General features: G+C 42.9%; 1 protein-coding gene across 3 annotated transcripts in view; it reads right to left on the reverse strand.

The window, feature by feature from the left end:
- Positions 1-19,252, reverse strand: part of C1H10orf67 (chromosome 1 C10orf67 homolog) — a 112,230-nt gene extending 92,978 nt beyond the window's left edge. For all 3 annotated transcript variants that reach the window (XM_068538699.1, XM_068538689.1, XM_068538708.1), the window contains exons 1-2: positions 18,813-19,252; positions 203-323 (exon numbers count right to left, since the gene is read on the reverse strand). In XM_068538699.1, coding sequence (XP_068394800.1) covers positions 203-323; positions 18,813-18,976 — 285 coding nt within the window. In that variant the 5' untranslated portion in view covers positions 18,977-19,252. The remainder of the gene's footprint in view (positions 1-202; positions 324-18,812) is intronic.
- Positions 19,253-27,142: the final 7,890 nt, after the last annotated feature.

The following is a 27,142-nucleotide window of genomic DNA, read 5'->3' on the forward strand; positions in this document are numbered from 1 at the left end:
ATAAGCATGACATACATATGACACAAATAGAAGTAGTAGTTTATACTAATAATTTTAAAAAACACAACTGTCATCCAACTCAGTGTGTAAAAGATACAAATATTTTTAAAACGCTAATCATTTCAGTTCTGTCAAGCAAAGACATAAAGGCAAATAGTACCCACAAATTATCTCAGAAGTTTCAAAATAAATCCAGATTTACCTGCACTAGCTTTTGTGTAGATGAACTCAACTCTTTTAATGGCAAAATCTCACTGGAATCCGTTTGAGTAGCATGGTCTGTGCTGAAAAAGCCAACCTTCAAATCATCTGAAATGTTAAATCTGAAAAAGAAAAAAAAGGGAGGAAGGAGAGATTAACTGTGGTTTATATAATAGATATTTCCTTAAAAATATATTTAGTGAGCATATTTCGTGCAAATCATATTTTACAGATTCAAAGGATTGGTGAAGTGAGGAAACCACTGAATTATCTTCTCATGACTACGGGTTTTCCCCAGGACTCTGCTGGATTATCAGATTCCCTGGACACTAGCACATTGCTCCACTGATACTCATCTTATTTCCATTTTCTGAGACATGACCAATTTATGAGCCTACTTTTAATATCTTATTTGCGTTTTATATGTGCTTCTGCTTGAAGCCATTATAAATTATGCACGGGCATAGCAAGCAAAATTACTTTTAGATAGAGGTTCTCAAAGTGTGGTCTGAGGAACCCCTGGAGGTTCCAGGACACTCTTTCAGGGAATCCACAGGTCAAAATTATTTTCATAACAATATTAAGATTCTATCTGCCTTTTCCATTATCATTCTCTCACAAGTGTTCAGTGGAGTTTTCCAGAGGCTACAGGTTATGTGACTGGATGACAGATTGAATGCAGAAGCCGACAGGAGAATTCAGCTATGTTCCATTAAGCCAGGCATTGAGAAGACTTGCAAAAATGTAAGACAATGACACTATTCTCATTAAAGTTTTTGTTTTGAAAAACAGAGTTTGTTTTTCTTTAAAATACATTATTTATACTAACACAGAATTGGTTTATCATGATTTTAAACGTCTCTCCTTTAAAATTTCTAATATGGTAACTCTGAATAGATATAACATAAACTAAAGCTCTTTGAGGGACCCTATAATTTTTAAGACTGTAAAGAGGTCCTGAAACCAAAAAATTTGAGAACTTCTTCTTTAAGATAATCACACCACTGTACTGTATTTGATTTTAAACAGAATTCCCCAAAAAATCTAAGTAGGAGCAAGTATCTGTAATGTCCTCCTACAGACTTTTAACGACGGGCATCTCAAACTGTAACAAGAAGGCCAGTTTTCTGGATGTACTCTCTCTGTCAATTTGACCAAACTTACCACAACTATTGGTTTCTAAAATGTCAGGTGAAAAAAGAGAGCCGTGAAAGCTCAAGTAGAATTCCCAGACTTTTCAGTGCAGGCTCTGTAGACAGAGTATCTGTGTTTCTACCCCTCACTTGTCTGCTGACCAGGTGGAGCAGACCGTGATGGGGGGCACCCCATGGCAAACCCTCTCTTTTTACCGCTGGCAGAGCCTCAGATTTATCTCCCATGGAACTCAGTAATTCCCAGTAATCAAGGGTAACCCTCGTCTGGTCTCAGCCCACCACAGTGATCCGATTCTTCTGGTCAGATATTTTAGGGGTGGGCGTGGGACTCGGTTCTGGCGAGTGTGATGGGAGAAAAGATCTGTCGGGGGCTTGTGGGAAAGCTTTTTACACAGAAGCACCAGGGAGAGGCTTCCTCTATGACTCTGGACATTGCCACGTGTGGAAATGAGACCAGGAACTGGCATAGTCATCTGGTGACCACAAGAGGGGCCAGCCAGAGGGCAAAGCCAGTGCACAGATGACGAGCTTTTAAAAAGATGGAACTAATTTCGACTGCTGACTTTGTTTAGCCATTGACTCAACTCTGAAACCCATCACACTTCTGGTCTTCCTGGAATGTCATATAATAAATCAACAATTTGTGAGAGTTTCTGTCAACCGTAGCTGAAAGCATCCTGATATTCGATATGACATTATGTAAATTACTTCCCCTTTCTGTGCCTTAGTTTCCTCTTACGCAAAATAAATAGTGCCTATTTCATAGAGTTATTGTCAGGATAGTGAGTTGAGAAGTACTTTGAATGGTGTATGTCACACAGTAATAAGCCTTCACGAAATGTTACCCAGTTTTGGTGCTGTGACAGTGGTTGTTGCTATCACCACTATGTTTTGAAAATATCACAGTTTTTAAAATCATATGTAGAGAAAACTATAACAGCATAGCAATATTCAACCAAGAAAGGCTAAATTTAAATTTTTTTAGATTTTGATATTCACTACACTGTAATGATTTTCAACTAATCCCACTAAATTTTCAACCAACCTTCCACACACCCATCAATATTATACTGATGACAGACCTAGTCAGCAGCATTATTCAGTGCAGAGGGAGCATCCATAATGCCGTACATCTCAATTTCAATTAAAATTTCTAGTGTTTTCCCACAAAAAATTGTATTTTAGATTTGGCCTACTTCATTTTAGGAGGCTGTTTTTTTCTAACACAGTACCTTTGGGAGAGGCAATCTCCATTGGCCCAAGCGTCCCTGCATGTTCTTTCTGGGCATGCCAAGAATACAAAGGCCCTGATCACTCTTTCCTTGGGCCATTCCTGAGTTGTGTTTGCAGTGAGCAACCTTGAAGGATGAGGTAATGTCTTTCCCCTGCCAAGAAGCAGGCTTGCTACTCCTTACTGCAAAAGTGGTGAACCCCCCAAGCTCAGGGATCCTCTCCTTTAATACAACTCACTACTGTGTATAGGCATCCATGGTAGGTCTTTTGTGACACCCTCATGGAACTTAGGGGGCATGGGGAATCAATGCAAATACACATGAATCACTAATACTGCTTTTGCCATGATGAAGTACTTTGTCTCTGACCCAGGAGTCATGTCTTCTGCCAACAGCCATGAAACAGTAACAAGCAAACATATTAGCTTGTAAGGAGGGTAAGATCTCACACACTGCAGAGTCCTTGACAAGTACCTGACCCATAAAATCCTCTTGATAAACGCTTGTTGTATTCAATTCCTTAAAAAAAAAAAACTAAGATATAGCAATCAACTGAAAAGATCACCAGTATTTAAGGCTGTGTCTATCTAAAATCTATAACCATTTTTGAAAATAATTTGTGAAAACCACTACTAAATTATAATCACTATGTTAAAATTAAATATGTACAATATTGTACTGAACTATAGAAATGGATGAATCATATGATCAATTATGATAAAAAATTTTAATGTACTTTTTAAAGCAATTTATAACAAATAGGAGAAACCAACTTTTAAGTGGTGATGACATAAAATTTCAGGGAAAATGTTCTTGGTACTTTTCAAAGATGACAAATATTGATGACAAACTGTCCGTGTGGTAAATTTTTTTCTAGAATATGTGTTTTAGAAATTTTAACGAAATTCTTTTATGATACATTTGGGAATCTTTTAAAACATGAAATAAAAATAAAATCTTTATACTTCTGAACAAGCGTCCCACAAAATATAGATAATAAACATTTCCTAAAATGACTGCGTCTCCAAATCTTTTGTCATTTTCACCTATCATTCCCATTGTTCCTAGAGGTATCTTACTAAAACTCAGGTTGTACCACTACCCCACTATGGAGGACTTTGATAGCCTTCCCCTGCTTAAGAAAATTAAACTCAGTCTTCTTATTCTGACCTCCAAAATATGCAGGCAAACTACTTTTCGGAGCTTCATGCGTTTAACAAAGAATAATTGAGTACCTACTATTTGCCAGGCACTATTTTTGGCACCAAGGATAACAGCAGTGGACAAGGCAAAGTTTTTGTTCTTGTGGAACTTACATTCTAATGGGAGAGACAACCAGTAAACAAGTAAACAAAAACATGTTACATATTCTGAGGTAGTGGTAAGCCTCATCTCTCATTAAGTATACCCCATGTACCATACTCACCTGTCACACATCTTCCTGTTAAAAGTTCCCAAAATACATCTGTACCTCGGCAGTACCTCAGCCTAGGACAAAGTTTCCCTACAGTTCTACCTATCAAAACCATACGTAGTCACTTTCTTTTCCATCTTCCTTTTCCTTCCCTTCCCTTCCCAGAGGACAGGAATCAACATGGTGGCCAATGAGATGGGTCAATTGTTCAATGATGAAAAAGGTTGGGAGCCATGCAGAGGAGAAGGCCAACAGTTCCAGTAGCCAAGGATGGAGGGCATTTGGGAGAACAGGGGCAGCAGCACAGAGGCAGCAGGCAGAAGAGAGAGCCCACATGGTTGGGAGACTGGATACATTGAACAAACGTGTAAATGTACTGAAGATGATAGAAGTCAAGTTCTTTAGTCCCCGAAATGATATTTACAAACTTAAAAAAAGAGTAGGCTAGAATATACCTTGAGACAATGTAATGGAATTGGAAGTTCTGGCATGAGGGCATGGTTTTATAATTATGTATGTAGATAGATAAATAGTGATAGGTACATATATGTGCATATGAATGTGTGCATATATCATACATATGTACATATATTTATATACCTTTGTTTCTAGTTCTGTCCAATATGAGAGCCTAGAAGCAATGACACCCCAGTAACAATAAGCACACTGAACACTCAGATGTGGGTTTTTAAATACCATTCTGCACTAAAAGAAACTAGGGCTTCTTGGAAAAATGGCTGGTTCCAAAGCTGGGATAACAAAAGTATAAAATGAGCCTGGAACATCTTGTTATTCCAGAAAGCGAGGAAATACTCAAAAAATGATGAGGACACCTGAGAATGACACAGAAACTAGATTGAAGAGATTCCCACTGGCCATATCTGGGACAATTTGAGCATCAAAATAAATAATGAGGGACTTCCCTGGTGGTGCAGTGGTTAGGAATCCGCCTGCCAATGCAGGGGACACAGGTTCAAGCCCTGGTCCGGGAAGATCCCACATGCCTCGAAGCAACTAGGCCCATGTGCCACAACTACTGAGCCTGCGCTCTAGAGCCTACAAGCCACAACTACTGAGCCCACATGCCACAACTACGGAAGCCCACACACCTAGAGCCCGTGCTCTGCAACGAGAAGCCACCACAATGAGAAGCCCACATACCGCAACGAAGAGTAGCCACCACTCGCCGCAACTAGAGAAAGCCTGCGTGCAGCAATGAAGACCCAATGCAGCCGAAAATAAATAAATTAAATAAATAATTAAAATAAATAAACAAATGATTAAAGTATCAGCTTACAACCTATTGAATGAAATATGAATCCAGCAGTCCACACTGACATACATGAATGAATAAACAGATAAATGAGAATGGGAAGCTCTAGTAAATGTATTAGAAAAGAATGATGAAAACAGAATCACCATTTGGCAACCACCATAGAGGTGACTGATTAAGGTGGGAGTTATCAATGGCAGCTAGGGCTAAGCTTAGCTTAAAGGCTAAGGCTGGTCAGTGGAAGTTTGATTAGGAAAAGGATATTTTGTTGAAAAATTAAGAACAGGACTACTAGGACTTCCCTGGCGGTCCAGTGGTTAAGACTCCGTTTCTCCAGCATTCCTGCCAAGAATGCATGACCTGAGTCTGGTTATAAGGAAACAGTAGATGCACCCAGGTAGAGCTGGTCATGCTACAGAATGTCTACACTTTTTAAAAAAGTGTCAAGGACATGAACAACAGGGAGAGGCTGAGGAACTCTTCCTGCTGAACATGTCTGAGGGGACAGGATAGCTAAAGACAACACACACTCCTAGATAGGATGCTGGACCAGAAAGGAAAGTTAGAGTCATTGCTGGTACACTTGGCCCAGCTTGAAAGGGGCTTGTTATAGGGCTGTGCAATGTCAATCTGCTGATTTGAGAGCTGTGTTGGTCATGTAGGAAAGTATCCCTTTTAGGAAAACACACTTGAATGCTTAGGAGTGATGGGAACCATGTCTATAGCTTGCTCTCAAAAGGTTCTAAAAAGACTGATAATAATGAATGTCTGAGTGTTTGTATGTGCGTGTGAATGTGTACAGGGGGAGAGGAGGAGGAGGAGGAGGAGAGAGAAAACAAATATGATAAAATGTTAAGAATTGAAGAATCTAGGTGAAGGGGATATGGGAGTTCTTAGTTCTGTTCTAACAACTTTTCTGTAGATTTGAAATTATTTCAAAATAAACTATTTTTTAAAAGTCATGTGCATCCTTCAAGCAAGCTCAAATTTTACCAATTTCACCCAGTAAGAACTGTCAGTATTTTAGGCCTTAATGAACAATGAAATGTGAATTTGGAAGCAACATATACCACATTTCTGTGTGCTACTTCAACCCATTTTCCAAGTCACAAGTAAGGAGCCTACTTTTATTGGAGCCTAGAGTAAGAGAAATCTAGATTGCAGTGCAAGCTGCTCTTCCACTTGAATGTCACGAACCAGCAGATACAAAGGGACTCTCAAGAGTGTCTGGAACAACCAGGTATGATCTGGTTGACCGTTTGGCAAGCACCCATCACAAAATCGCAGCATAGACCTCTAGGATTTTGAAGTAAATCTTATGCCCTCTTGTGTAGATAACTATCATCCTTTTGAGAAAAGAGCCTCTAGCTTGCTTTTGAGCCTTGGAAGAGACTGAATGCCTAACCATGAGTCACCAGGTGACCTTATGGCCTGGGTTTCCCAGGACAAACTGGGTTTTGTCTGAACCGCCAAACCATGAAGTTGGGCAAGAGCAGCTTCAATCTCTCATCAGGTGGGAGTGGCATATAAGACACCAGACTCAGGCAGAAGGAAAGCAATTTATAGGAGTAAGTGGCCCTGTGCCTCTTCCCCCTCAATCCACAGCTATGGCCTCATGGGAAGTTCTGGATGATGGGTTGAGGAAGAAAAAACTCAAGCCTGGTTAACGATGGAGCTGCCACCAGAAGGTGGATACCTGCCGTCTTACAGCCTCACTCGGAGGTGACCCTGAAGAATAGTCATGAAGAAAAATGCTCCCACTGAACAGAACCTGAAGTAGTACATTTGGTTTACTACTTTTTCTGCATGAGAAATGGCCAGAACCACACATCTGTATTAATTTATGGGTAGCTGCTAAAGGCTTAACTGGATGGTCAGGAACTTGGAAGGAACAAGACTGAGAGACTGGTGACAAGCAAGTCTAAGGGAGAGTTCCGTGGATGAGGCTTTAAGAACGGGTACAGGCTGTAAAAATTTTGTGCCCCATGTGAATGCTCACCAATGATGCACTGCAGAAAAAGTGCTCAGTAATCAGGTAGGCAACAAGACACACCCTGTGCATATCAGTCAGTTTCCACAGCCACCCCAGTTCTCGCTCAATCGCCCTTCAACAAAATGGCCATGGTGGCAGGGATGGAGTTCAAAAAAATGGACTTCTCCTTACCAAGGCTGGCCTGACTGCTGCAAGCCCCGAGCGCCTAATCAGCCCACGTAGAGAGCCCCTAATATGGCACTGAGCCCCTAATATGGCAATATTTACTAGTGAGGATAGCCAGCCACCTGGTGGCAGGTTGATAACATTGAACCTCTCCCATCATCCTCATTGAGATAGACATATACTGGATATGGATTTGCATTCCCTGACCATGACGCATCTGCCAGAACTGAGGCAGGAGATAGATGGGCCCCAGGCTGAGCAGCTGGGGTTTGTCCCCTGTGGACAGATACTCCAAGTTGAAGAGGAGGAGGAGCTGAGCCCTGCCCAGATAAGAGACCACATATTTCTCATTCTTGAGGTCAAGGAGACCCTCCTGACTATACAAGAGCAGAAAGGCTCCTTGGAGGTCAAAAGGGAGTGACGTCAACCTACCCACAGGCCTCTTCACTAGAATCCATCTTGGCTAAGAGATGCGCGCACGCAGGGGAGGACCCTGAGATGAAACAAATACGGACTCAGAACCAGGCAAAGCAAGTTGATTGGCCAAAGGAAACCCAGAAGAAATGCCCAATATAAGTGATTCAAACTACCACGAGGGCACGACTCTCTCTCTCTGAGGCCGCCTATGTGTCTATCCACACGTACTCTTTTTCCTCCTAATAAACACTTTGTTTCACTACTTCCCATTTCTTTGTGGAAATTCACTTTCTGCAAAGCCGTACAGGCCAGGGCCTTGTCACTGGCCACTGTTCCCTGGTGGTCTAGTGGCTAGGATTTGGGGCTCTCACTGCCAAGGCCTGACTTCAATCTTTGGCCGGGAACCAAAATCCTGCTTCATGCCACTGCAGGCCGAGGCCACCTGAGATCAGGACCATCATCCATTGATTCACAGAAGGCCTTATCCACCATCATGACATTGGGCATGGCATCACTTCTAACCAAGGTACTCTATTTCACAGCAAAAGAAGTACAGCAATGGACTCATGCCCACGGAACTGATTGGTCTTATAAACAGATAAGGTAGGAGGGTTCATGAAGAAAGAGAGCCAGGCATGGCTTTCTTGACATAAGAGAAGCCATTTTTGGCCTAAGCCATTTTGTGATCTAAGCCTGCCCACAATGCTTGCCCTTGAACAGGTCTCCATAATTAATGACCTTACGGAAGTGAGGGAAATGCAGGAACAAAGGAAATGCAGTCAAGAAACAATAGGTCAGTGATAAAACAGGGTCCTAGTTCCTCCTCAAGAGACATACATAATAATATATCTTTGAGTTCTGCAGGAACTAAGGCCCCCACCCAGGTGGAAGATGGAATGATGACGTTGACCCTCCTGACTTCAATCAACTAAAGCTTGGACTCTGTCAACTTCTGCCCCAATTCTATGCTGAATTCTCCTCTACTCCAGTCTCTTCATGAATATGCATGTATCCTTAGCTTAAAACTTCCCCAATCTTGCTGTTTGGGGAGACATTGCTTTGGGAAAGATCCCTGGTGTTCTCCTTACCTGCTGCAAGTAATAAATCATTCCTTCTCCCAATCTTTGGCTTGGTTGTGTCTTTTGGCTCAACACCCACCAAGAGGTGAACCCAGTTTTGGGGTAACAGTCTTATCACATATCCCATACCCAGTAGAGCTGACCTAGTGGAAAGGGAGAATGGCTTATTGAAGACTCAGTCATGGCAGTTGAGAGACAAATCCACGAAAGGATGTGGTTCTGTCTTATAGGATGTAGTACATGCTTTTAAAGGGGAGCAGAATTTGCCACCCCAAAATATGCCTCTTTGACATAAGGATTATCTTGAGCTAGTTATTTTTAAGAAACTACAGGACTTCCTTGGTGGCGCAGTTGTTAAGACTCCTCCTGCCAATGCAGGGGACATGGGTTCGAGCCCTGGTCCGGGAAGATCCCACAAGCCACAGAGCAACTAAGCCTGTGTGACACAACTACTGAGCCTGCGCTCTAGAGCCCGTGAGCCACAACTACTGAGCCCACGTGCCACAACTACTGAAGCCCGGTGCCTAGAACCCGTGCTCCGCACAAGAGAAGCCACTGCAATTAGAAGCCAGGGCACCGCAGCAAAGAGTAGCCCCCGCCCACCACGACTCGAGAAAGCCCGTGCGCAGCAACGAGGACCCAATGCAGCCAAAAATAAATAAATAAATAAATAAATTTATAAAATAAATAAATAAAATGGTAAAATATTAAAAAAAAAAAAAAAAAGAAACTACAGACACAGGAGAAGCTCTGAACACAGAATAAATGTTACCCTTTTGTAAGAGGCATTTACATTTGTAAGGAAAATCTCTGTTGTAAGCTTGTCTTCCTGGCTGTATCGGGAAGAGGAGAATGACTAAATCTCTAGAAACTCTTATCAATGTAGAAGGCATGGACTTAAAGCTGCATAACAGCCATCCCCTTGTTTACCATGCTTTTCCTCGGAACCTCCCATAACTGGCTCCATCCTCACCCTCAACATCTTCTTTTGTGTTTAGCTGGAGTTGATATTTAAGGTGGTGGCATGGGCCATTTCAGGGAGTTATTCAGTTTTCCTGGGTATCTCTCTTGTATACAGGAGGTATACATGTTATTAAACTTCTGTTGGTGGTATTTTTTTTTCTCCAGTTAATCTGTCTTTTTTTACAGGGTGGGGTGGCGGGGGTCTCAGACAATAACATAGAAAGGGTAGAAGGAAAATTGTTAGGGGAACCACTGACTGAAACCACCCACCCTGGCCAGACAAGATAGTAGCCACTTGCATGAGTTATCTTGACAACAGGAGGTCCTGTTAAGGAACGTGAAACTAACAAGCTACCACCACCCGGAAGAATTCGGGAAAGGTCAAAAGGAGAGAGGAGATGCAAGCCCATATGTCCTACCAACCTCCCAGAATCCTTCTCGCTGGAATCCGTCTTGGCTGAGCGATGAGCGTACCACCAGGAAGGACCCTGAGTCAGAATGACTGGCCAGAGACAACCCGGAAACTAACCCCATTACCGTAGAACCCGAGACCGCAAGCCACATGGCAGAGCAGTTCTCCTGGGTTCTCTCACCCTGCTGCTCTCCACCCACGCACCCCTTCCCAATAAAGTCTCTTGCTTTGCCAACATGTGTGTCTCCTCGGACAATTCATTTCTGAGTGTTAGACAAGAGCCCACTCTCAGGCCCTGGAAGGGGTCCCCCTTCCTGCAACAAAATTACTTTTCTTCCTCTACACTTTGAATCAGTACAAGACGCCATCTCTTCCACAGCCACAGGTCCAGAAATTGAGGGGTAAAAGGGGAAGAGGATCCTCTCACTCTTACACCTAATAATCCACCCCTAAAATCACTGCTTTCCTGTCCCAGCAGCTTTTGATCTGCTGGCTTGGAGGTCTTAGTTCCCAAGGGGAGAATGCTTCTACCAGGAAGCACAACAATGTTTCCACTGAATTAGATGAGAGTGAATTGAACTGGTACCTGGCCACACTGTGTGATCCTTACACCACTAAACCAAAGGCAGAGAAAGGGGGCACTCTACTGGTTGAAGTGATTAATTCAGATTATCAAGAGGAAAACAGGTTGTTGGTACACAGTGGAGTCAAGAACTATGTCTGGAACCCAGGAGTTTCTCTGGAGTAACTCTCAGCATTTCCATGTCCAACGGCAAATATTAATGGAAAAATACAGCAACTCCCCCAAAACAGACAGGACTTTTGAGGACTCAGGACCTTCAAGAATGACGATATGGATCTCCCAGCTATGTATAGAACCTTGGCTTGCCTGTATCTTTCACCAAGTTCCTTGGCCACTAAACAAGCCATGCCCATGTGAAACGGAGAAGGACCCTATGGTACTTGCCCCACCCCATGTCCTCAGGCTGCATTTTTGTCTGTGGAAAAACTTTAGCCAAAGAATAAGTTTAATCAGAGAAGTGAGAAAATGCAGAAACAAAGGAAAACAGTCAAAGGAGACCAAATAATAACAGTTTAGTCATTAAGCAAAGTCAAGGACCTTTAGTTCCTCCTTAAGGGCTATAGGTAATATTCTGAGCCATATCCCGTGAGCTGTCTTATAGATACTGAAACCTTCACCAGGTGGAAGAAGTTAACTACGTGATGACCAGGCTGTAGCCATGACGTAAGCTGCCACAATTCCAAGAATTGGCCTCAAAGAAATGGAAACAAACCGACCCTGGAACTGAAGATTAACTGTACCTAAAACAATCGAGATGACACAGGTCAGACCACCAATGACCAATTTCAAGATGATTGTCAGAGCTGACTGTATTGTTTCTGCATGTAGCCGCCTCGCTCTGTCTATAAAGGCTCTTGCCTCCTGATTGTTGGAGTTGGATGGGAGTCGGCCTTTGAACAGGCGTCCGCCCTCCCCGCCTCCAGTTGCGGGCCTCCGAAATAAAGCAAACTTTCCTTTCCTACCGACACCTGTCTCTCGACAATTGGCTTTCCAGCAGCGAGCAGCCGGACCTTGGTAACACATGGACCAGCTCTTGTTACCAGGAAGAGCTAAATCAGACTCCATGTTGGATCTGTTTCTTTTATTTTAACCTTTGCTTCCCGTTGCTTTTGTTCACTAAAAGGATACTCTCTATACATAATGGCCTGCCTTGGGGAACCCTGCCCCTCTGCCTGAATGTTAAACAAAAGTGCCTTTGTTCAGGGAAACATCCTGACCCTGTCCACTTGTGAATGGCTGCAAGAAAGAAGAAATTAACACATCCCCTCCCTGAGGCTGGCCATTCCAGGAGATATTTGCAAGACTTCTGGCCTTTTTACTTTACTTCCTCACCCCCTCCCCCTCTCTGTTCCATCAAAGAATCAAAGAAACTGGCATCCAAACCCCGATAAGATGGGTTTTTTTTGGAGATATTAGTCTCCCATCTTTTCTGTCTGCCGGCTTTCCGAATAAAGTCACGTTCCTTGCCTCAACACCTTGTCTCCCGATTTACTTGCCTGTGGTACGGTGAGCAGAGAGAGCTTGGACTCGGTAACACTCTGGTCAGCACCCTCTGGCAGGTGTCTCTACCACCAGCCGCATCCTCTCCCAAGAGGTGTTAATCTCAGCATTTGGTGGGGTGGGAGCCTGCTAAATCTAGTCCCTTCTGCGCTTACGCCTCCTCTGCCCTTGGGGTCACAGCTGCATTTGCATTCGCTACGACAGTACTGCTGAGGGTCTTTTATCACCTTTACCACCTTTTACTAGTTAAAAATCCTCTTTAATATTTAATAAGAAACGGGAAATGTTTGTTCCCTGTTCAAATACTGGTGAGGTTTCTGCCTCCTGTTTGGACTCTGAGTGCTACATCAATACAATAAATACAAACAACCACCTAAACTTAACCTGTTTCTTTATATTCTGCAACGCCTTCCATTTAACAGAACTCAGAGACTCACCCTTCCAGCCTGGAAATGCAATCCTTTACCCTTTCCAACACCAAGCGGCTCCTTTTTACTACTCAGCTGCATTTTTCAATAAGCTTGGCCACGTATGTTCTTTCCTTCCTTCCCACTTTAAGCAAAAGATCTGTGGTAGGTGGTAAATTATGAATGTGAGTAGGTTTTATAAATAGATAATGTTACATGTCAATTATATCTCAAAGCTAGAAAAAAAAATAGAGGTGCAAAAAAAAAAAAAAACCCACCCCAAATACATGTATCTTCAGGATATGATTTAGAAACTTGGAATAATGTTTTCAGCTATTCCGTCTGATGCCATAATATTATAGTAATACAGTATGATATTTTAAAACCAGGTTCAAGAATTTTATAGATACCTCCTCCAGGGTGTCTAGAAATAATATTAGTGCCTATTTACTGTGTTAAAGAGAAAACCACAGGCTCAAAATGGCATTACTCGTTCTAAAGCCCGTGATACCAAATCTAGACTTAATACTTGACTTAACTGCACTTTCAACCTTCCCCAGAAATGTAACCCTAATCAACCAGTCTGGAATTTTCTGGTAAGCACCAAGAAGACAATCTGTCATGGGAGGGTGGGGGGCTCTCCATTCTGCCCCCAGAGGAAGAAGAGGCAATCTGCATGATAAAACCCCTGCCTTTCCCTTTCCCGCAAAAGATAAACCCTAGCCTAAAAGCAATGCTTTCTTCTCTTTCACTAATAGCTCTTTTTCCTATAGAAACCTCCCATTTTGTACAACCCCCTTGGAGTACCCTTCTAATTGCTAGACAGAATGCTGCCCAATTCATGAATCACCTAATTAAACCAATTAGATCATCAAATCTACTGGGTTGAATTTTGTTTTTTAACAATTGAATGCGGACTTCCCTGGTGGTCCAGTGGTTAAGAATCCGCCTGCCAATACAGGGGACACGGGTTCCAGCCCTGGTCCCGGAAGATCCCCCACGTGCTGCGGAGCAACTAAGCCTGCGAGCCACAACTACTGAGCCCCGCATGCTGCAACTACTGAAGCCGCATGCTTAGAGCCCGTGCTCCGCAACAAGAGAAGCCACCACAATGAGAAGCCTGAGCACCGCAACAAGAGAAGCCACCACAATGAGAAGCCTGAGCACCGCAACAAAGAGTAGCCCCCACTCGATGCAACTAGAGAAAGCCCACGCGCAGCAACGAAGAGCCAACGCAGCCAAAAAAAAACCAAAACAATTGAACGCTTAACTTGTCCTGTGTGCTTAGTCAAGATATACGTCTTAATACACACATACTTTCTTCTCAGGTTATTTACCTTTCTTGTTCTTAAGATATGGAAGCTGAGGCTCAAAGACTGTAAGTACAGTAAGTCCCCTAATACGAACCTTCAAGTTGCGAAGGTTAATCTAAAAATCACAAGCCTGGGAATTCCCTGGTGGTCCAGTGGTTAGGACCCCACGCTCTCACTGCTGAGGGTGCTGGTTCAATCCCCGGTTGGGGAACTATGATCCTGCGAGCCACATGGCATGGCCCAAAAAATCCAAAAAACAAAAAACCACAAGCCTGAAGTGACAGAGTCTTACCCTCCATCCCTGGTGAGAACAGGCCTGTGGCTCTACTATCCCTAACTGGTCCTAACTTTTTGAATGACTGATTTAGAAAGTTCTGGCTCATTCAGAATCTAAGTGAAACATGAAAGTTCATTCTTCAGCTTCCCATCAAATTCCAAATATCTCTAATTTTAGATAACAACCCCTCTGCCTAGAATGGAAACCAACATCACAACAAACTAAGTGGTTCCTACACAGTCCTTATTTACAGGTTTAACAATTTGATTTCTGAATAATAGCTTAGTTGTTATGCATAAAATACTGTCTTGGAAAAATAGCAATTACAGGGGTTTTTTCAAATAAATTAGATCCAAAATTAACATGTTAACTTATAGAAAATAGGTCCATGAATATTTATTAATAGAATGCAATGACACATCTCACTAAATCCTAGAATAATCTATCCTAACAAATGCTCATTACTGAATTAGTCAAAGAAAGTGGCATTAAGTGCACCAAACTTTCACTATGGTGTACTGCTCAATTTTAACTAAGGAAAATATTGCGTCCACCTTTTTCCTCTTCAAAGAGCACACAACTTTGATGTGCCCCAAGGCTCACACACTTCTTTTCACTCACTGCCTGGGTGATCTGACCAAGTTTCCCAGCTCTAGATGCATCTTTGTGCCAATTACCCCCACAATGGTACAGCCATCCTGGGCCTCTCTTCTGAACTTTAGGCTTTAAAGGTAGCAGATTACGGCACCCCGAAATATGCCCCTTTAGCATAAGGATTATTTTGAGCTAATTATTTTTGAGAAACTGCAGACACAGGTGAAGCCCTGGAAACAGAGTAGAAGTTACTCCTTTGTAAGAGAAATTTACATTTATAAAGGAACTCTCCATTTGTAAGTGTCTTCCTCTCCTACCAGGAAGATGACTCTAACTCACAAAAGAATCTTATTAAAGGAGAAGACACCCCTTTAAATCTGCATAACAGACTTTACCCTTTTTTTACTGGACTTCTTGGTAACCTCCCATAACTGGCCTCCCTCCACCCTACATCTTTCTTTTGTCTTCAGCTGAAGATGGTATTTAAAGCAGTGGCTTGGGCCATCTTGGAGTTTTACTCATTTTTCCTGGGTAACTCCTAGGTATACATGAGACATGCATGTTAATAAACTTGTTTTTCTCTTGTTAATCTTTTATAACCAGGGCTGTCTAAGCCAAGAACTCAGAAGAGTACAGGGTAAATTACTGTTCCTTCTCTAAAGACTCACATAACCAACTACCAACTTAACAGCCTAGATGGATAGCTAAGAGTTACATCTGAGATATTATGTCCAAAAGTAAGCTTATGATATTCCCCCCAAAGCTATTCGTGTCCTAGTCTTCTCCATCCCAGTTCATGGCAACTCCATCCTCCCAGTTAGCCAGCTCCCACTCTGTGCCTATCAGTCCTACCTTCAACATAGATCTAGAACCTGACTAGTCTCACCACCTCCAACTCCTGCTACCACCACGGTCATTTTTCACCAAGCATATTGTCCTAGTCCCTTAAATGGTTTCCCTGTTTCTACCCATGTCCTCACTATAGTCTGATATCAAAACGATTGCCAGAGTAATTCTGTTGAAAGATAAACCAGATTATGTCATTCCTCTCCTCCAATCCCCTCATGTCTTCCCATCTGTGACAGTGTGATTTATAATAAAAAATATATATATTTTGGTCTTCATCCGTGCTTCCTGCCTCACAGCAGCCCAAACCCTTGGAATTTCCTAAGCGACAAGCACAATGAGAGAATCTTTTGTTATACTGATAATATTTGGTCTTCTGTCCTCAGTTTCTGAAATAGTGGAAAAAGGTGAACGGGGTGTCTTTGGCTATTCGTGAGAAGCCCCTTTCAACCACACCTGATTTTATGTGAATGAGGTGACTTTTGAAAAGCCCCTAAGGATGGGGGTGGTTGCCAGGGGAACCAACCATGATGAGAGGGTTAGAACTTTCCATCCCAACTCCCAATTCCACCTCTGGAGAGGGCTGGAGGTTGAATCAATCACAAAAAGTCAATGATTCGATCAATTCTGCCCATGCAATGAAGCCTTCATAAACATCCCTGAATTACACAGTTCAGAGAGCTTCCAGGTTGGTGAACAAGAATGAACTCATGTGCCAGGAGGGTGGTGCACCCCAAACTCCACAGGGACAGAAACTTTTGTGCTCCAGACCCTTCCAGACCTCGCCCTATGTATCTCTTCCTCTGGCTCTTCATTCATATCCTTTAATATTCTTTGTAATAAACCAGTAACCTAGTAGGTAAACTGGATTCTTGAGTCCTGTGAGCCACTCTAGCAAATCAACTGAACTTGAGGAACCTCTGAGTTATAGCTGGTTGTCAGAAGCACAGGTGACAAGCTGGACTTGCAATTGGCCTCTGAAGAGGGAGGACAGGGGCAGTCTTGTGGGACTGAGCCCTTAACCTATGGAATCTGACACTATCTCCAGTTAAACTACAGGACACAAGAACAAAATAGTGGTTACCAGTAGGGAGAGGGAAAGAGGGAGAGGCAACACAGGGGTAGGGGATTAAGAGGTACAAACTATTAAGTAAGCTACAGGATATAATGTACAACATGGGGAATATAGCCAATATTTTATAAGAACTGTAAGAAGAGTATAACATTTAAAAATTGGGAATCACTATATTGTACACCTGTAACTTACATAATATTGTACAGCAACTATACTTCAATTAAAAATAAATAAATAAGCAAACTACAGGACACACCCAGTCAGTGTCTGCTGAGAATTGGAGAATTGCTTGGCGGTGTTGAAAAAACACATCTGACCACCTCATTCAAGGTCAATGCTGAAGTCCTTACAAGGATCTAGGTCCCAGGCCATCCGGCACCATCCCCTTACCTCTGACCTCAGCTCCACTGCTCTCTCCTCTCCCCCTGCTCCAGACGCACCAGCCTCCTGGTGACACCCACGCCCACTCTCCTCTGCTTCCTGTCTTGCCTGGAACACTTTGTTCCCTGAGAGGGTTCCCCCTCCAGCCTGCAGGTCTTCCCCCAAAGTCATCTCCAAGAAGCCTTCCTTGACCACAGTATCTAAAATTACAACCTCCTTCCCCACTCCACACACTATTTCTTCGGCTCTGTTTTCCCCTTAGCACTCACCACCACTTAACTTATTTATTATAGAGTCTGCTTGTTTATCGCTGGTTTCCTGACTAGAACTAAACTTCACAAAGGACGGGCTTATGTTGGTTTGTGGACCGCTGCTTCCTCACGGGCTGATTCTTCCCTCATTCCGGGACTGCAGTCAGTACTGAGCCTCTCCCGCTCACACCAGACACCTGCGCACCAGCACAGTCCCCCGGGCACTGCAGGTGAAGAGAAACTCACACGGGCATCAGTGGCTCCTTTGTTCACGCAGCAAGCACTAACTGAGCCCCTGGCACTGTCAGTCTGGCCGCTGAGCACCGCCAGTGCGTTTTGCTGGAGAAGCTCCCCACCACGGAATGCTGCGGAACCCAGGGCAGGAAGTCATTCCTCTCAGCCACCACTAGAACAGGTGAGACACTGTGCCCACCGAGCTTACCGTCCGCTGCTGCCAATATGTGTTTTCACAACCACCAATCAACCAGGTTCGGATCTCTTTTAACAAACGCACCCACTTAATACAGTTGAGCGGGGGCAGCTGGTCTGGCGGCACCATTTCACTGCGTCGGCCCCCACCACTGGGCTCTGGTGCCTTCTTTCCACTCGGGAGCGGCCTCAGTGGGCGGGGCTTGCCTCTCAGCCAGCCCACCGGGCACCACGAGGCCCTTGTCTTAGGGCCTCCACAGCAGCTAACCTAGTGCAGGCCACTTACGGATTTCAAAAGGTTTTTAGAAAGAAAAGTACCTTTTTTTTTTTTCCCCCCCGAGAAATATCAGCTCTACATTATCCAAATAAAACTGGAGCAGAGGGGGCAAAGAAGGATTATGAGATGGAAAAACTATAGAGAAGGGTCAATAACAGATAGTTATATTGGCAAACACTTCTGTGGTACTATGTACGCTATATGTACGGCATTCTTACAAACACCTTACTCAGATTAACTCACTGGATGTTCGCTATGAACTATTAAGGAGGCACTATGCGTCACCATCACCATCGCGGCTGCTTCCCCGATGAGATAACAGGCACAGAGAAGTTAGCTAACTCGCCCAACTCTTGGGCCCTGTAGCGTGTCATTAGGATTCGAACCCAGGCAGTCTGGCTCCAGAGTCCGTGCTTAGTGTACAGTAGTACATTTTAGAAATCAAAACAGCAGCCCTGTGGCCTGGAGCCAGGAGCCCGCGGAGCGGTGGAGCGCGGGAAGGGGCGCGGCGCGCCGGGTTGACCTGCGGGAGGGGCCGGCAGCGCGGGCCGGGGCGCCGCAGTTCGCGCCGGTCACCTGGGGCTGAACTGGAATCGTTCAATAGTGGACTCGAGGTTCTCGATGATCTTCCAGCACTCCTCGGTCTCGGGTGCGTCGGCACAGCGCTCCATCGGAGCCGCGGAGGTGGCAGCTGGGCCGGGCGCCTCCCGCCGAGTCCAGGACCCGGCGTTCGTTGCCATGGCGACTCCCGGGGAACCGGCAGAGCGCCGGAATCCTGAGGGCGCGGGCGCCGCGGGCGGCCTGGAGACTGCCCGGGAGTCGACGCGCTGCCGCTTCCACGGCCCGCCTGGCTCACGGCTTCCTGCTCTCGGTTCGCACGGGCCAGGCCGCCGCTGACATGTCCCCAGGACAGCCGGACTCCTGTAGATAACCCTGCGGCAGCCCACTACGCCCCGAACTTTCCGCGCCTTCTCCTGTGCTAAAGCTCTGAGCTCAGCCTCCTGCGAGGCCCGCGCACTAGGGGGCGTGGATGCCTGAGCTGTTCTCCTACGTCAACACCCCTCGCCTCGCGACGTTAGACGGAAGCTCGACGGCCCTCGCTTTCCTGACCTTCCTCCCTGTGCTAAAGGTCAGCTTCCGGGAGGATGAAAAATAGTGCACCCATCTAATAACGATGCCCTTTGCATAATGAGCCTTGGGCTCTCAGAGCAATCCCATAATAAGAGGGAAGCAGGCAGCCTGATGAATTGCCTATACCTGCCAGTTGGCCACAAACGTAAGTGTTCGTGGACAAAAAATTTTTTTGCAGAGATTAATCAGGTTTACATTCCTATTTAATATAAAAGGTCAGAACTAACGCATCGTCTTAAGCTATACCGTGTTGTGTGGAATTCATTTTTACTGCTTCTACAATAATAAGTTCCTTATAGTGAAACTGTTGCTAATCCTTTATTTTAAATTATGTACCACTCATTGACAATGATAGCAAACATCTATTTTGATATCATCAATATGTCATTGCCTGGTTTTAGAACTAAGTAATTTCAATTTAGAACTAAGCATTTCAATCTGTTGTCTACAGGAAAACAAAATATTTTCTTCTCTCTCATAATAATTATGTAAAAAGAAGTTAGTTTGGTATTGGATGCTCAAAATACAAAGAATAAATCACTGTAGCATTATCACTACTCTTATATTTAAAGACAAAGATGAAAAGTCCCAAATGCCAAACAAAATTCATAACCAGTGTCAACACAGTCTTCCGTGAAGATTCATTTTTCCTTTGGGAAGTTGAAGAAAGGAGAAAAAGAGCTACTTTTACTCTATGGTGGTTTTTATTTTCAAAATCTAACTTCTAAGTCTACGTAGGAAAATTTTACTATATAATGAAAAGAGTATTTTAAAAATATATGCATATGTAAGTGTAATATATGTATAAATTAAATTGTCTTAAGTGAATTTTTATTTTACCACAATGCATATGAAATTTTTTAAATGAGTAAAATTCCAAGTTAAAAAGCCTGATCCATTTTTAACCAGGCCAAGATAGTGAAAAGACTGACAAGCTGTTGGCTGTTTCACTAATGCAATGCTAAATGAATATTTTGAAACTGAGGAGGGAGATCTCGCAGTAGATTTCATGAGTCATTGGTCAGCTCTGTGCAGTGTTTGTTGACCTATAGGGATTGCATAGTTACACCATCCCACAAAAACATGTACTGAACAAAACCTCTTTGTTTGCCCATGCTATATAGCATATCAAGGAGCTTCAGATTTCAGTGTCTAGGAGACCAAGTTATGATGATGATTGTTTTTTGAAACTATGAACTACATAACACTTCTTATCAGTTACCTACATTTATCTCTCAGGTGTTCTGCCTTATGAAATTGTTCATTTCAGATCATATTCCCGCCTCCAATACTGTCACTGTCAGAGAATTTATTATACTAAATGCAGGCCTTTTGTATCACATGTTGAGTTCATTGATGGTTGTTAATGGAAAGCTTGTGAGCTCTGGATTAAACATTAAAAAAAAATGGTAGCGCTGAAACTTGTTTTAGTACATTGGGCAAGGTTTTTGTTTTTGTTTTAACATCTCTGAGCCTCTCTTTTCTCACCAGTATAAACTAGATAATCAACCTGTCTCTGGGTGGTTGGAAATAATCCATAAAGCAAGAAAAGCAGGCAGCACATAAAACACACTGCTAGTCGAATGCTAACCAGGCCTTCAAAGAGTGTGTTCCTTCCTTCTAAACCACAGCCGAGGAATGTACTATTTAAAGTTTTCCATTTTAAAAAAGTTGAATATTTCATAAGCGAAAATAATTTTTACTTGCTAAATTAATAGGACTAAGGCCCCAATTTTAAATTTTCAAGTGCTTCTCTGAAACATGTATAAATTTAATGTGTCCTTATATGAAAATATCACCTACCAATTATTAAAAATGTAAACATCTCAGATGAAATAGCATGAGGATTTGATTGAATCAAGTGCTGGCTCTAAACATAGTAATTTATATATTGCAATTGGATATTATCAGTTCTAGAGTCTAGTAAAAGTAAAAGCCAAGAGGGTTTCAGTGAAGGTTTGTAATTTAAATTCTTTCTAGAGCGTCATCCTGCGTAAAGTGCTTATTTTTCTTTTATCATCAGCTGTAATCTAAGATTATGTGGTACAGGCTCTGTTATGTAAACTTGTTTTATGTCGTGCTTCATCCAGAACCAAAGTTCTTAAATAAAGAGTTGTAACAGGAAATAGCAAGGCCCTTAGCCAGGACAATATTATGCTACTAAATCCTTCATGGAAAAACTCCTGAGACTAGATCATTTTAATGTCTTAAATTTTGCTGCCATGAGATAACATGTCCACTCTTATAAAAATCCATCAGTAAGTGTTTGTTGTCTGGCTAAAGCTGAAAACCAAATGAGAAGCATGATAGGGAGTTTGGACAGGAGTAACTTTGATATGGAACTTAGATCTTACTGCCAAATGCCCTTGATTGCTGTAGTAAAGGGTATCCTCTATTTAAAGCTAAGTTTAGAAGGGAAATCAGTAAAAATGTAAAAAAAATGGTAGAGTTTAGCCATCTGCAGAAGTGAGTCTATCTGAGATGGGGATTCCCTGGCGGTCCAGTGGTTAGGACTCCCCGCTTCCACTGCAGGGGGCACGGGTTCCATCCCTGGTCGGGGAACTAAGATTCCCCCAAGCCAGATGGCGCGGGCAAAAAAAAAAAAAAAAAAAGTGAGTCCAGGGGCTTCCCTGGTGGCTCAGTGGTTAAGAATCCGCCTGCCAGTGCAGGGGACACGGGTTCAAGCCCTGGTCTGGGAAGATCCCACATGCCACGGAGCAACTAAGCCCCTGCACCACAACTACTGAGCCTGCGCTCTAGAGCCTGCGAGCCACAACTACTGAGCCCACGCGCCACAACTACTGAAGCCCGGGCGCCTAGAGCCCGTGCTCCGCAGCAAGAGAAGCCACCGCAATGAGAAGCCTGCGCACTGCAATGAAGACCCAATGCAGTCAAAAATAAATTAATTAAATAAATTTAAAAAAAAAAAAGGAAGTGAGTCCATTTGAGAGAAGATTTATGAACCTGGGGCTGAAGGGAATTTGGGAAATCTCCAAGTCTGGTCATGTGACCACAGTGGATCTTCATGCCTGGGAGATAGGACATCTGTAACATGTCCACTGTAATATATAGTGAGGTGGTTCAGGAAAGGTAGAAGTCTGAATGGAGAGTAATAAAAAGGCAGTTACCGTATTTCATGTAATCTATCCAAAGGTGTTAAAAATGTGAATCTTAGAATCAGTGAAAGAAGGTATAGTAAGAATTTATCAAACAGAAATCTGTTCAGGGCGCTCCATTTCATCACATCATAGAGGGATCTAGTCTCATGAGATGTGGAACACTCATCAGGCTTTTCCATAACTTGGATAAAGTACCTGTATAGTACCATCTAGTTCTCTGTTCTTTCTCCAGTGTCACAAGGCAGCTTGCCAATAACTAATCCAGACTCACAGGTACATAGATTTCCAAGAAAGAATTGGTGTAAACAGCAAAAATGTGACTTTGGTTAGTGTGAGTATTCATCTATAGCCTGACCTAACGAACTGATAAAATACAGGATTTAGACCCGACTTCACGAGGGCTAGACTCAGAGGCAAGGCTTTCCCCACAACAAACCTGCAAGTCAGCCTTTGCCTGGGCAGTCAGCCCAGCTCATTAACATCCTGTAACTGCAGTTTTAGGCATCCGTCATTGTCCTTCAGCTTCAAACCCTATCTTGGAAAAGTGGTAGGAAAAAAATACAAATTTAGCAATTTTGAGAACTAGCAGAGAACAGGGGCATAGGAGAATACAGTAACATGAAACCCAGGTTGTTATTGTTACAATATATGTTTATTTACCTGGAAATACTTTAGTGTACACTGAGAGGTATTATGTACATGTGACATGGGTTATGCTATAACCAAGCATGTAACCAAGGTGCTGATCGGGGCACACAATCCAGGGATGGTCCACCCACTGTGGCTTATCAGGACGCCCACACGACAGAAGGGACTACTTCAAGCTCTGCTGTTAACTGTTCTAAACCAACAAGCCACACTGTACCAGTTAATATATGGCACGTCAGCAGTGGGGTTTTATTGAATGTAGTGGTCTATTGACTATCACGGTAGATGTTAGAAGCAGGCGTGAACTGGTGAATTTAAAGATCTTCAAGCTATGTAAGTCAGCTAACATAGTTCATAAATCCTCCCACCCTTGCAGGAACAGTATGCAAGAACCTCAGGAAGGCTGTAACTTAAACCCTGAGGGATGGGGCTTGACCCCTTGCCTTCTGTCCAGCCTTTGCTGTATAGTTGCCCGATGCCCACTGAAAGGGCCTAGGAGCTTGCTTCTGGAAAGTTATCACATCTGCTTCAAGGGAACCATCCACACCTGGCAGTAGTCAGAACACCTGAAAGAACAGAAAGGTGGGACTTTGTGGACCTCTCTGAACAGGCTGCATAAACTGTTTGGGTCCTGCTTGCTAATGAGTGTTTTTTAATTTCTCTTTTGTTTGTTTGTTTGTTTTTGCTTTTGTTTTTGAATGTTTTTTAAATAAATGTCTGAGACTTGCTTTCATTATAAGCTGAGAGCAAGGTTGTGGGGAAATAGCTAACCTTGACCTTCATCAAACTCCTTTAAAGGATACAGCATTTATCTAAAGAAACCTAAGAATTGCATGTGACCAAATTAGGTCAGTTTTTTGGGAAGCCAGAGAAATCATAAAAACTTCCTTAATATGACTGATTTTGATGTATAAAATCTGTTTCTTATTCATCCTTGTATCCCCAGGACAACCCATGCCATCCACATAGTAGGTGTTCATCAAGTATTTATCAAGTGAATCAATGACTAACTCTGAATAAGTTCTTTAAAAAGGCCATTCCTAAAGAGTTGTGTACCTACTATTTGACACCAAGAGAACTAGGCAGGCAAATCCTGTTGGCTGCTTTCTAAAGGGTAGGCTGAGAGATTAATCCAAGATGCCAGTGCCTGATGGTTGCAGGAATTCATGTGCAACCGAGGGAGAAACAAGATATTTCAGGTTAGAGAGATCTTCATGTTTTGCTGCCTCCTTCACGAAAAAGGAAACCCCTTCTTTCTTCAATGTATAAGTGAGGAGGGGGAGAGGATTGCAAATGAGAACTTCCCATCAGGAAATTCTAGGGCTAGATTCAAGCCACCAATTGAAGAGACTGGCCCAGTAAGGAGACATGATATGTGTCTGTGACTGTTAGTTTTATGTGTCAATTTGGCTGGGCCATGGTGCCCAGATCCGTGGTCAGAGATTATTCCAGATATTTCTGTGTGTGTGGGGGGGGGGGGTTTTGGATGAGATTAACATTTAAATCGGTGGATTCTGAAAAAAGCCTATTATCCTCTAAAATGTGGGTGGGCCTCACCCAATCAGTTGAAGGCCCAACTAGAACAAAAGACTGTCCTCTACCTGAACAAGAGGGAATTCTGCAGCAGATGATCTTCGGGCTTGAACTTGGACATTGGCTCTTTCTTGAGTCTTCAGCCTGATGATCTTCAAATTAGAACAGTAGCATCAGCTCTCCTCTGGGTCTATAGCCTGTTGGTCCACCCTGCAGATTTTGGATTTGCCAGTCTCCATAATCATGTGAGTCAATTTCCTAAAATAAATCTATCTATATACTATATTATATACAATCATCCTATTGGTTCTATTTCTCTGGAGAACCCTAACAGAGTGACCAATGAAAAATTAACAAATTAATCAGAGGATACCATTATATTCTTTGTAGCACTTAATGCTGATAATTGTAAATGTGATGGTTAATTTTATATCAACTTGACTGGGCTAAGGGATGCCCAGAGAGCTGGTAAAACATTATTTCTGGGTGTGTCCGTGAGGGTGCCTCCAGAAGAGATTAGCATTCGAATGGGTAGACTGAGTAAAGATCCCCCCTCACCAAGGTGGGCAGGCATTATCCAATCTGTTGAGGAACTGTATAGAACAAAAAGGTGGAGGAAGGGTGAATTTGCTCTCTGCTTGGGCTTGGACATCTATCTTCTCTCGTCCTCAGACATGAACGCTCTTGGCTCTCAGGCCCCCGGACTTAGACTGGCACTTAACTCTATCGGCTCCCAGTTCTCGGGCCTCCAGGTTTGGCACAGAACTATATCACCAGCCTTCTTGGTCCTCCAGTTTGGTCCTCCTCAATCTACAGTAGATGATGGGACTTCTCAGCTTCCATAGTCACATGAGCCAATCCTTCATAATAAATCTTTCTCTATATCACTTATATCCCATTGTTTCTGTTTCTCTGGAGAACCCTGACCAATACAGTAAGTATACTAAAAGGACCGAGAAAAATAATTATTACAAGTCTAACATTTACTGAGTGCTGACAATGCCAGGAACTTTTCTAAGCACTCAACACACTACTCATTTAGTTGATTACTCGCAATTTAAAAAGGAGAAATGGAGACACCAAGAGGTGGATTTACTTGCCCAAGTTCACAGAGCTTGCAAGGGTAAGCTCTGTGCATTTGGGCTCTGAACACTGACGGTCACACTCCATAGCCTACACACTTAATTGTTATGCTATATTGCTTCACCAAATTGTCATGAGGAACAAATTATTTAGTTCTTCCCATGATGTTAGTTTTGGCAAATGGCCTGAGAATTCTCTCTAAAGCTGTCAGGCCCATATCAGCAACTTAATTATGAATCTATGTTGCTAGGGCTGCTGTAGAGAATAAAATACATTAGCACACTGTCTACCAGACCCCAGTTACTGGGAAAATTCACCTTTGTGCAATATTAGTGAGAATAAGAAATGAAGCAAAAAGATGTGTATCCTTAGAAGCTACAAAGTTCATGCTGAGGACCTATTTGCTTTACTCCTAGGAAAGCTTCTTAACCTCTTACTCAGACCCTATATATCCTAACCATCATGTACAATTCTAACAGTCTGATATCTGCTTTCTACCTCTACAGCCAATAAAAGCTGGGGGACGAGCTGCTGAAAATGATCAGGACATTGACAGCAATGAAAGGTAACGGCTGGCACAAAAAAGACTAAAAAATTCATAACAAAAATTCAGATCACATGGGAGGCTTAGGCCACTGTGAGTAACAAAGAGACTTATACTCATCACTGGCCCTGAGGCCATCACTGTGAAATAACTAAGGTTCATAATAATGACCACGAGTCACTTATTCTCCTTAATGCAACTATTTTAACACACTCTCTTTAAAAGGCCGGTGTGTGTATAAAACAGTTTAAAAAATATTGTCTCAATTCTACAAGTTGTTCTAGCTTGATTCATTCTCTGAGATGATTTTCTATAAGCTGAAATTTCATTTTATTCCTTAAATGATAGGTAACATTTCTCTGTCATTGGCATGGGATTGCTTTGCGGTGTTGAAATGTCAGAGTTTTCAGAGCTGAAGGGACCTTAGAGCTGGTATACTTTAGTCCACTCACTCAAGGACATACAGGTAGTTAGGCCACAGCTACATCCAGGATTTCTTTATCCGTTGGTCTGTCACAGTGTATCAGTGTATTAGGCTGTTATGCTACAGCAACAACCAATCCTAAATCTCAGTGACTCAATACAACAAAAATTAATTCCTTATTCACACTACAAGTCCCACAGAGTTGGCAGGAAGTTCTGCTCCACACAACAACTTAGGGATCCAGCTGATAGAGGCTTTGTCTATCTGGAACACAAGGCCTCTTGAGTCACTTTACCAAGAAAAAGAAGGAGAAAGTGTCAGGCACCAGTTATTAAATGCATTGGCCCCTTCCACCCACTCCATTGATCAGAGAGAGTCATGGGGCTCCATCAATGGCAAAGGCAACTGAAAAGTCTATTCTTCC

This window comes from Eschrichtius robustus, chromosome 1, assembly GCF_028021215.1.
Source record: "Eschrichtius robustus isolate mEscRob2 chromosome 1, mEscRob2.pri, whole genome shotgun sequence".
In the NCBI taxonomy this organism is placed as follows: domain Eukaryota; kingdom Metazoa; phylum Chordata; class Mammalia; order Artiodactyla; family Eschrichtiidae; genus Eschrichtius; species Eschrichtius robustus.